The 12,136-nt window shown below is 40.4% G+C and overlaps 2 protein-coding genes across 2 annotated transcripts in view; one reads left to right on the top strand and one right to left on the bottom strand.

Annotated features, from left to right (window-relative positions):
• Positions 1–3,491: 3,491 nt before the first annotated feature.
• Positions 3,492–5,777, bottom strand: rprma (reprimo, TP53 dependent G2 arrest mediator candidate a). Its single transcript, XM_037109893.1, has one exon. The coding sequence runs from the start codon at positions 5,301–5,303 to the stop codon at positions 4,995–4,997; it is 309 nt and encodes a 102-aa protein (XP_036965788.1). The 5' UTR covers positions 5,304–5,777; the 3' UTR covers positions 3,492–4,994.
• A 4,417-nt stretch (positions 5,778–10,194) lies between these two features.
• Positions 10,195–12,136, top strand: part of galnt13 (UDP-N-acetyl-alpha-D-galactosamine:polypeptide N-acetylgalactosaminyltransferase 13) — a 45,410-nt gene continuing 43,468 nt past the window's right edge. Inside the window, exon 1 of the mRNA XM_037110820.1 lies at positions 10,195–10,685. The gene's annotated coding sequence lies outside the window, so the exon portion shown is untranslated. The remainder of the gene's footprint in view (positions 10,686–12,136) is intronic.

Below are 12,136 nucleotides of genomic sequence, written 5' to 3'. Positions count from 1 at the left end.
GCTAAGTCAAAATAACTCACTTTTGGTTTCACGCAGGACCTGAACAGCAGTTTTCCTCATGAAAGTCCTGTATTTGTTTGACCCGTCCATCCACTCCATCATCCTTTCTTGGGACTTTGTCGCTTTTTACACTGCTTCACCTGAGTTCCTCCTTTGCTGCCATGGTAGGGCGCTGCCTTGCAATGAAGTGAGATATGTGTTGTAAGAAGCTATATGTTCATTTTCTGGGAGAGGAATGACAGAAACAAGCTTATCTTCAAATTGTATGGTTTGCCTTATGGGGACCTGGAATTTTGTCCACCAACCAGAGACGAATCCCCCACAATGTGAATTTGAACAGATTTTTTCCACAATATTTCCCCTCACACACACATGCCCAAAGGATTACAGTAAAGTGCTAATAGCAGGACTTTTCAGATGTTAAATCCCTGTCATGTTCGGTGAGTGTGAAACAATCAGCAGCACAGCAGAGCCATGGCTCATCCCGTAACTGGAATCAGAGAAGTAAAGTAATGGAATCATTGTTCACAAACAGTCTGCATGGATTTGTCACAGCTTGACTTCCACCATTACTGCTATTGTCGCAGAATGCCGCCGCCACATGACGTCGGCTGCAGCTTGGTTCAGACTGAATAGTCATCGCCGTAGATGTTTCCAGCATTTCACAGCCTGTGTCGAGTCTCTATTGAGTCTGCTTCTAAAGTTCAGTTACCACTGTTGTCAAAGCCATAACTCAAGCCAGAACTGGCCTTGAGGGCAACACAGTGTAAAATCAATACGGTTTTCAACAAATATTATTTTGATGAAAGGAGATGCAGTGGAGGAAGAAGGCCCATTCATGCTCCACAGAGTCGCAGAACTTTGCGGAGGAGGGATGGGTGAGGAGCTGTGGGAGACGGGGAGTAAACAGCTATTTGCGGCTTCGAGTCACCATCCAGTTCATCGACTGGACCTCTACTCACCAGCCAATCGTGTGAGAGCTAGCAGGGACCTGAAGCCCATTTTAGCCCACAATCAACACCCTGCCGATGCAGTCGCAGTCGAACACAGCTCACATACAGTAGACATGGGATAAAGTGCACTGAAGCTGTTCTGACCTGAGCTGAATTGGCGATATGCTGCGGGTACACAGCGAAAGAGTGAGCAGATTTTTTCTTTCTGCCTCTGGGAGGAAATTTGAGAACATACTGTACCAGCAGGCAAAAGTTACGAATCGAGTGTGTATTGTTATTGCGCATATCTGTGTGTACAGAGACTGCTGCAGTATGTCTATTTTTCTGTCCCTGTAGCCTTTACAGAAAAATGACACCCGAGACTCAATTTTTCTCATATACTTATAGTAAAGATTTTTTGAACAACATTTTTAGTGAACAGTCTTAAGTCTTTTTGCAGAGAAAACACTAAATATCAGGGGACGAGTTGCTCATACACCCTGCAGATGACTATCAGTGTGTTGACAGCAGGACTACCAGGGGTACAGATGACTGTTTGCTGCTGCTATCTCCTAAATCTCTCAGAGCATTGGTGTGTGACAGGTGTGTGCATTGGCAGTAACAACTGTCCATCAAAGAAAAGCAAGAAAATTCCTGCAGAAACACTTCCACAATAAAGTCCCCCCTCCCTCCTTTTTTTAAAAAAAAAAAACTTTAATCTCCACCCAGTACATCAGGCTGCCAGCAATCGATCAGAGTCCAGTCTGAATAAACTTGTGTGAGAAACAGCTGGATACACTTACAGCGGTTCAGCTGCAGACAGAAGATTGTTCTCTGCTGGATGTTAAACTGCCTCACCATTTCCCTTGGAGCTATTCCCAGCGCTCCCTAATGAAAGCAATCACACAAAGCGGAGAGACAGAGAGAGAGACGCTTGGTGTGACATATAGAAAGTAATTCTCCCCCTATTGCTTCGTCCTAAAGTTGTTAATTTTATTCTATACTCGCTACAACATAAATTACTACTCTGGCTGATCATATTTTTTTCCCCCAGGAAGTAGCTTAGAGAGCAAGAAAGACTCAGTTAGGTCCAAACCAAACCTCCATTAAAAAAGTGTTAATTCTAGATAAGACGCTTCGGTGTTATTCCAACTGTTCAGAATCCTGCATAAAATGAAAATTAGGCTAATAAGTAGAAAGTAATGAGTACGAGTCCGTCATACATTATGTATCAGCTAGTTGCGTGTGTAAATGTATTCAGTGTGACTTGCAGACTTGTAAAGAATCATCCTATCTGCTCTGTCAGGACTAGTTGAAATGTTGGCATCATGAGTCGTTGCTGCTTTTTTTCTTATTGGAGGGTTGAACAAGACAAACAGAGGCTGAGGGGAATTTAGAAATGTACAGTATACTGCATATATTAGAAATAATGTTTTGGCTTAACGCCCACAATAAAAACATATGTAATCAAGAAGAACGTGCAATAAAATCTGTGCTGTGTTTGGTGGGTTTATGATATGAGTTTCAGTGGATAGAAAAAACCTCCACCAAAGTGGTGTTATGTTCACCCCAGTCCATTTGTTTGTTGGTTGTTTTGTGAGCAGGATGACACAAAAACTACTGAATGGATTTCCCCAAAACTTTGAATGGGGACGGGTCTCAGCCCAGCATAGACCCCATCAACTTTTGGTGTGGCTCCATAGGGACACTTTTCTCACTTTCTTTAACGTTGTGAGACAAGGCGTTATGTAAAAATGGTAATTTCTCAGGGAACATCCCAAGATTTTGATGAAAAGAATCAGATGTATTTAGGTGACTGGTATCTATGAGATCCTAATACAAAAGGTTTTATTTGATATTGGATCAGATCTGAGTGAAGTAAAGAGGACTTGGTGGAGGTATGCACTCTACTGAGCGCTATTCTAGTGGGGTTTTTTTTAAATGACCAACCTGCAATAGTGGTGGTACAAAAAAAGACACTAAACAAATACCAACACATTTGTTGTAATGTTGTAAAGTTAATATAAATGATATGGGTTGAAAATCTGATTGTAGATCAGTTTATTTTATGCTCTAATTTTGCTTTAAACAAGTGGTATCAAGTAGTATCGAAAAAGTATACAAGCATGGATACTTTTGACAACCTTACAATATGTTCCCCCAGAAAACAAACTGGGTCTGCGTCTTACAGCATATTGTAAAACCAGTGCAACTCTCAGTACTACGGCATCAAACTGAACACTGTGGTGGTACAGTAACCATCTTAGAAAACATCATGTTTTCACAGTATTAGGCAACATCTATTGTTACTATTAGATACAATGACCCTTAATATTATCAAAATATATATTTATCTTTTTTACTTGAACCTTTATTGTAATTCCATATATATATATATATACATATACATATACATATATATATATATATATATATATATATACATATACATATACATATATATATATATATGCAGAGGTATGTGCAGAGGTTTTAATTCGACATGCAATTGTTCATTTGAACATTCATAATTTTGTGATAGATAAATTCACCCTCCATCACACAGTATTATCATCATTATTATCACTAAGTTTAAGTTTGTTAAACATTTTATCACCACTTGGTGTGATGACTGCTTGGATCTCTTCTAAATCCAACATGAGGACATCAAGTGTGTGTCCTACAAGACAGCGGTCAGCGTGACAAGCCGCAGCCATCCATAACCACACTAAGAATAAGGCCTCCTCAGGTGGAAGACCAGGGGGAGGGAGAAGCTGAGGTGAAGGACATTTTTAGAAAAAGAAAATCAAGGTTCAAAACTATTTAACTCTGCATGCGGAGCACAGGTGGGCAATCAGACAGCAGCATATTGCCCGGTGGCTTCATCCTCCCTGAACTGACATGACAAGTCATTTCTGAAGCTGCTGCCGGTCTCACCCTGGGGAGCTGGCATCCAGGTGAGCCGGGAGCAGAGCACAACAGATGCTTTGACGGGAGGAGGAAGGATTGTAAACTGCTGCATGAATCAATGTCTTACCAAGAAAAAAACAAAGGAACCAGAAAAAAGGGGGAGAGAAAAGGGGGAGTTTTTACACAAGACCCACACTCAAGTTGTTTTTTGGATCAGCTGAAAGAAAAGATTGAATGTGAAGATTTCCACTGTTGGAGCAATTTAGAGGAGAATCTCCCTGTGTCTATCGAACGCTCTTCATGCGTGCCAAAGAGGGTGTTCTTCATTTCAATTCAGATAAATAAAAGCATAAATATACCCTCATTTCCTGTTGGATTTAACAGAATCTTTTTTTTTTTTTTTTTTTTTTATCAACGTGCTATTTTTATAATTGTCACAATATAACTCATTAAATAGCTCTTTGGGAAAGTTCAAAGCATCTCAGATCTAAATTACTTTGGCAGAGGGCGTTCATGGTGGAGAAATTAGACCTTAATTAAGAGGAAAAACTTTAATTACAGAACGAATTTATTCCAATTAACAAGATACACGTCATGTTGGGCTCTCCTCGCAGCCCCCGCACAGTTCTCACCAGGAAAAAATATCCACATATGTACACACACACACACACACACACTGGTGAATACATTGCATATTGTATGCAAAAACACATACAACATACAGCACATGTTTCAACATCGATCTCTCCTCCATCGCATCAGCGACGGTGAGAGGGCATCTTTACGCAGCAGCCCCTGAAAGGACGCTGCTGGGCGAAACGGTGCTCCACTGAATCCTACTGAATTTACAACAGTGCTCGGCTGAATACTTTACAAACAAAGAGGCTTTGAAAAAGAAAGGCTCTATACCTCTTGGAGGATGGAGGAGTCTGTGTTTTGGCCGTTAAAGAGCCACAAGGGGGGGTGAGGTGAAGCCTCGGGGGGGGGGAGTCAACCTCCAGGAGCATCTTTCTGAGGTTTCTCTATGAAAACAGGGGTGGGGGGGCTTGATCAGGTAGTTTTCTCCCGTCAGATCTGATTCAAAATCATAATGATGAGGGGCATCATCATCATCATCATCATCATCATCATCATCACCACCAGTCAAGTCAATCAGTAGGCTCCAACAATGACCGCCTCTGTTTCTTTCGACGGTCTCCTGTCCGTTACCAAAAAGTTAATCATCCCCTCTGACTTGATGAGAAGGTTGCAGCCCAGGAAAAAAATGCCAAACACCACCGTGAGAGACAAAACGCACATGACGGCTATCTGGACCACCCTCATGATGAAGAGGCTCCTCTCATCCGGAGCGGCGGCCACGAAGCTGTTGTCAGTCACCACGGAGGAAAAGTTGCAGCAGAAGAACTCCTCCGTCTTGTTGAGCAGTCCGCCCTCCGTCTGGTTGAAAACGGTGTTATTCATTTTTTTTTTCCCCCCACTTTCAGAAAAGGCAAAAGAGAATCAAATCAAACTTTCAATGCGCGGGACGTGACAGGCGCAGAGAAAGAAAGAAAGAAAGAAAGAAAGAGAGAGATAGAGAGAGTGAGAGAGACAGGAGGAAAAAGACGCGCCGGCCTCCGGGAGAGAGTCTCATCAAAGTGGGAGGTGAAGGTGATGAGGAAGACGAAGAAGTGGAGAAGAAGTGGAGGAGAAGTTCCGTCGGGTCAGGCAGCGCTCTTCTGGAGTTTGACAAGCTGCTTTGGCGTCGCATTACAGGAGATTTCATGTGTTCAGGAGCCAGTTTCACAGCGGAATGAGTCCACCGCCCCGCCGTTAAATAGCCAGACGGCACCCGCCTGCGTTAAAAAGGCGCTCCGGAGGCAGGACGGAGCGGCAAGAGCGCCACCATGCGTCCAGAGCGCGCGCGTCACCGATGTCTATGTGCAGCAAGGCATGTATGTAGTACACTGTGTTCTGTTCTCTGTGCATATTGTGCGTGTGTGTGTGTGTGTGTGTGTGTGCACAGCCTGCTACTGTATGTTTTCCAGTTTTCTGTCTCTATATCCTTTACAGAGAAATGAAACCAGAGACCTCATGTTTATCATGTTTTAGAATAAAACAACCGGTTGTTTGAGCAATTTACTGCCTCTTGGGTCATCAGTTTGGCAATATTTGTGTTTTTTTTTTTTCAGTTATTTAACATTTCAAGCGCCACAGAACTCGTGTATAGTCAGGCAGTGCTGTATTTTGAGTTCAAAACTACATTTTTCTACCATTAAAAGCGCAACAATGTATATATAACTATCAAATGTATATAAATGACATTAAAACACACAATTCCAATGAATATTATAAAATGCATAATGACAGTTTTCATCCATTTTAGCTGCGTCACACTGCTGTTACCATGAGACAAAAGTCTATTATTTTGAAATAAAAAACACACTGACTTTGTTTGACCTTTCCTGAAGATCTGTTAAGAAAATACATTTTCAGTGAGAAGAAAAAGTTTATCTCCAGATTTCATGTGAAGCTTTTCATTGAGGTCTTATACACATGGATTTAATTCCACGTTTTATTGAGTTTCACATGATTGACAACATGTGGTTTGATGCCCTGTAGCAGCCATTTTGTAAAATGCATTTTTCATGAACATGAAAATGATATTTGGCCATTTTTTTGAATCAGTCATATAATATATTGGGTTACAAACCACAAATAATATAATCGGAACATTTATGGATAACCCTATATTTAAAAATCAAATATAGAAAATATATACATTACAAAGTAGAGTAGCACTGTGTTTATTCTGCAGCATATGTGATGTTTCTTTTTTTATACAATTTTTTGTTGCAGTTGTCTTCTAATCCAAGGCTACATGTTTGCTTTTGTTAACGCAAGAGAAGCAGCCACTCAAAATGTTCATCGTCCATTTACAGTGTAAATAAAGAGCAATAAGAACTCCATTATCATCATTAACAAAACTGGCCAACCTGGCAACCTGAGAGGAGAAACTCACTTGGATATAGCCTCTGACATTAACCAACATGTGGGATTTTCATGTTCATGAACCCAAAGCACAATGTAACTTTTTGTTATGTAGTCATTTGTTCATGAACTGTAGGTCTTCCGTCCTTCACCTCACCATAATTCAAACTCAAAAAAAGCAAGTTTGGTCTAAAGTTCTAGACTTCTTAAACTATATTAAAACTATGAACAGACAGAGACGAAACGAAAGTGAGTTTTGGATCTATCTATCTATCTATCGATCTATCTATCTATCTATCTATCTATCTATCTATCTATCTATCTATCTATCTATCTATCTATCTATCTATCTATCTATCTATCTATCTATCTATCCATCCATCCATCCATCCATCCATCCATCCATCCATCCATCCAATAATCTTGTGATTTGAAGGTATTGTCACTAATAAGAACTTCACTCAGTGTCACTGTGTTGTGCTCTTAATTAGTTTTCCAAACCAGTGATCTTTCTTTTTCTTTCTCTCTTATTTTTTCTTTCAACTTTTTGACACAGTGAAATAAAATGCTAAATAAATCCATAAAGCGTCCACTTTGATACTTATAATGTTGATGTATGATCCTATTTATATACTATCATGGCCTATTATCTAGATGCTCATTACAATTCATTTGATTACAGTATTCATTAAAGCACGTTATCAAATTAATCACAGCCAAACATATTGTCAAGGACTCACCACAGTAGAGCTGCAGCAGTTAACGGATCAGGCAATTGGTTGCATACTATCAGAATCATCGACCATTTTGAGAAAGAAACAGTAAAATTCTCTGATTGAAGGGAGGCTGGGAAAAGAAAATAAGAAAATGGTGACCTGATGTTATGTTTACGTTTTGCTTGTGCTCTTTCGCCAATAAAAATAGTTTGTTCTCTGCTTCTCAACACCCTCCAGTTTCCATGACAGCAAACTGACTGTCCCTGGGTCTTTGACAAACAACACTGGAAGATGTGTTTTATTGTTGACATTTTAAGAATTATTTAATTTGTCATGGAAAAGTGTAACTTAACATTGACTCAGTTCTTTTCATCTACAGCCTGCAGTTACGGTGAGTCAGAATTAACAATACCAGGACCCTGAAACTGAGGCAGCTATACAGAATTCAGCCTTGAAGATGATTTTCCTGCAGTGATAAGTATACATGTCCACTGCAGGGGGGGGGGGGGGGGGCTGAACATCAACAAGCAGAGGAAGAAAACTTTACTCCAATGCTGTTCTCATAATTAGGCACATATTTTCATCCAACAAAGGATGTTGTAAACACATAAAAACAAGTGCAAGTTCATCACTCTGATGTGTTTCTTATACAACCAGTTGCACAAAGCCCTGACAAGAGGTCTCCTCTCTAGAACAATGAAGAACCAGGACATGCACTGACATCTAGTGGATGTTTGGTATCTGGTGTTTGTCTGTCTTAATATCTTGTTTGCAGTTATGGATGAGCGTCAGATTTATCTCGCTGCATTGTATTTGTCTGCTGTTGCAGTACAGTCAAGTCAAATGAAATAACAATAAAACCTTCAAATAAAAACAAAGTTTTCAGCCTGTGACTGTGCTTCAATGACAAAAGGTCAGAGCTGTCATGAATTGCTGACGGTGAATTAAACGCCAGGATCTGAGCGTCTTCGTTGCCCAGAGGAAAATGCTTAAGGTCTCTCGTCGATAGCAGCAGATGGCAGCATTGCTTAGCATGAGTCACTTAAGACCATTCTTAAAATAACTGGCCTATAGACACAGACACACATACAAGCATACTGAGCTGTAAGCTATGTTTTTTATTAATAAACCTGCCTGTAAATTACAATTCAAGTCTTGCCATGATGATGCCATTATATCATGATGTTTGTTTTCAGTTGCATTTGGTATAAAACAAGTGGTAGTTTGAAGTAAACTCAAACTATGACATCATGTACAATAAGTAGTTTAACACATCTAACAAATCCATGATTCTATTATATATATATATATATATATATATATATATATATATATATATATATATATATATATATATATATATATATATATATATATATATATATATTAAAAAAAACTTTTTTTTTATTACAGAAAGGGGACCTTGAGGTGACAGAGAGGTCAGAATATGATGTTACTACTGTAAAGTAGTTGGTTTAAACTAAATTTGTCTGGAAAATAAGTTATATTAAAGTGTAAATCCACCAATTTTACACACTGAAGTGTGTTTACAGGTCTTGGGGAGTAAAACTGCATATGTGAAAAAATGTGATGTGATGTAACTCAGTGGCTAAGTTGCATTGTGGGTATTGTAGGTGTGCGGTTCTGAAAGGTCATGGTCAATTTTTGCACCTTAAAAGCAAAAGGAAATATTTCTGAAAAACTCCTGAGGTAAAGAGTGTTGCAGAGATGACATATTTCTGTAGACTAACCCGGAAGTTAGCATCGCCCCGGTCCCCTCGTCAAAAAGCCTACGGGAATTTTAAATTCCATTTTTGAATATCGCTGAGAATAAAATCTGTGGCAAACAAAAGTTTATGATACTAAGGCGTTTGGTTCAGAAGATAATCTTCACAGATGAACAACACTTTTGTGATTTTTAAGGCACAAATTTAATCGCTAGCAGTTCAAAGCTAATGTTAGGCTATAACAGACACTGCAGTCACATGACTTAAATAACACCATTATTAAGCTTCTTACTACACAACTACTGTATATATTTTCTATAAACCGATAAACCAACAAGTTGTAAGCTGAGGACTGACTAGCCAGTAGGTGAGTCTCTGTGTCTGGTGTAATGGTGTTTAATGTCCCTGACCACATCTGTAGTCCCCTTTTATAACACGTAAACACTTTGTAATTAAATTGTGGGACATTTGATGACGCATTTTATGACGCTGAACAAAGAATGTTATAACTTCAATCTTATTTTAGGCATTTAATCATAAACCAGTTTTAAAGAGAGTACTTTTTAAAAACGCTAACCGATTTTCAGGCTTTTTAGGACTACAAACTACACCTCTCTACTCGGATTCTCTTTTTAAATTAGACAATCATATACAAAACACAAAATTCAACATAACTGAAGAAGATTTGAGTCCCCTGACAAACAAACAAACAAACAAACAAACAAACAACAAAAAAAATCACCCTTGTATATATCTGCTTGACATAGACCTGCAAATAACCACATGGGTCTGGACATGTAACATCTGAGCACTAATCACCGTGTTTGGCTCGTGGTGCACGCGCCTACATTTACCAGACACCCGTGACGCGTCGAGAAGGGGCATTTCGCGAGTGACGTCGCGTTGAGCCAATCAGAGAGGAGAACGGGAGACCACCGCAGGTCGCTCTGAGCTGAGGTTAGATTGCGCTCCGTATTATCTCGCCCGTCCTCTCCTCTCGTAATATCCAGTCGGAGAGCAGAGCAGGTGCGCGAGGAGACGCGTTGACCGCAGCCGCGTTTTAAAGCCGATGGGAGAAAAGATTCATGGAGCCCGTCCGTGTTCACCGGTTCGCTGCGGCTCGGCCGGGGACGGACCATATCAAGGAGTCCGAACAGGTACCGTGAGAGACGGACAGCATCACACGGGGATCGTGGACTACTCCGCGCTGAGATGGACTGTGTAACTTAGGTGTCGTTCCGAGACGCTGCAGGAGAAATTAATCCCCCCCCCCCCTTTTTTGTCCTTTTTTTTTTTTGTCCTTTTTTTTTTTTAAATGTCCGCCGCTGTGAATTGTGTTGTGTATTACTGGGTCATGTTGTCTGCGTTCAACACGTTGCCTGCGAGCTGAGGCTGGAACAGGTCACTGGTCCACTCCATCCATAATTTAGGTGAGCACAGTGTCTTCGATTATGTTGCATGTCACGCTCCTATCCTCTGTCACAACACGAGTAGAGTTGATGATGCTTTCATTGTATACATGTATGTTTATTTGCATTCACCTGCTGTTATTATTACAGTGTTCTCCCCGTCTCACTCCTGGCTCACCCCACACTTAGCAGTTCAGAGTCAATATATGATGTGTGCATGCACCTGAATGGAAAATATGGCCAGTCAGTGTGTGTGAGTCCCACACCTTTTAAAAGCCACCACAGTGGTGAGTGTCACATTTCCATGTTGTTTGGGTTATAAAAGAAGCTGCAGATATTGGCCTAATGGGCTTACTGAGATCAGCTCTGTAATTACCTCCTGTTCCTGGCATGGCTTGGCATTTTTCACCACTGGTGCCAATGCTAATGTGGTAAATGAGATTCAAGCACCGGTATCAAAACAGTGCTTTTCCCAACAGTGATCTATTTTATTTTATTTTATTTTATTTTATTTTTTTGCGCCAACTTTTAGATCAACACTTTTCAACACTTGATGCCTAAAATTTACTGGTGTTGTCCACAGTAGAGATGCAGGTGTGTGACTTGGTGCACATGAATGAGGTGATCACATGTAGACAACCCCTTAAACGAAGTTCACTTGAAATGTAAAATTCAGTCATCATCTACCTGCCTCCCCCCAGATAGAAAGTCAGGTGAATTTCCATCTCCACATAACATTCCTGAAGCTTCAAAGTAAAACAGCATTGCAGCGTTCTCTAAAACTAAAACAACTGAAGTAGATGGGGACTTGTTTTAAAATGTGAAAAAACAAACATAAAATTGATCCATACACTTGGCCGTTGTAATCCAAGTCTCTGGAAGCCCCGAGCTCCCTATTTGATTTGAAAAGATGTTATTTACACCTTCTTTAAAAGCAGAAATCCTCTATTTAGCTGCTGAGCTAAAAGTGTTAGCTGTCTGAGGACGGTGCACAAGCTCGACAGAACTGTCTTGGCCACACGTGAGTATATTTATGACTGCGGAGCATGATCTGATGCCATTCTCCTCATCCAACAGTCAGTGTCGAAATGTTGATATGAATTAGTTGTATTACCCTGACTAGCAAACAGTCTGGCATGTGCATGCTGTTGTCATGAATGAGGAAAACGTAAAATAGCTGGTGGCACGACACCAGACATTTCACAACAAGGAGTGCTGCTAACAACACAATTAGCTGTCACTTCAGGAAGCCGCTTAATGCCTGATGGCTTTGCACTTGTCCCGAAAAGGGGACTGGAAAAGTGTTTTTGTAAAGACTGGAGGGATTTGTTCTTTACAGCAGACAGGAAATATTCATCTGTGCAGATGGTTATTTTAATTGACTCAGGCTCCTCCGGACGAGACTCCAGCGAGCTGCCGGCAGCGCGGTTGGTGGTACCTACCAAACCCAAACATGTCTGTGGTACTGACGC

The sequence above is a fragment of the Acanthopagrus latus genome, chromosome 9 (assembly GCF_904848185.1).
Source record: "Acanthopagrus latus isolate v.2019 chromosome 9, fAcaLat1.1, whole genome shotgun sequence".
Lineage (NCBI taxonomy): Eukaryota > Metazoa > Chordata > Actinopteri > Spariformes > Sparidae > Acanthopagrus > Acanthopagrus latus.
This window is presented reverse-complemented; position numbering and strand designations above follow the sequence as displayed.

Bases quoted from the DNA above. Each gene is read 5' to 3' on its own strand.
- rprma (XM_037109893.1), bottom strand. From the start codon at position 5,303: ATGAATAACACCGTTTTCAACCAGACGGAGGGCGGACTGCTCAACAAG.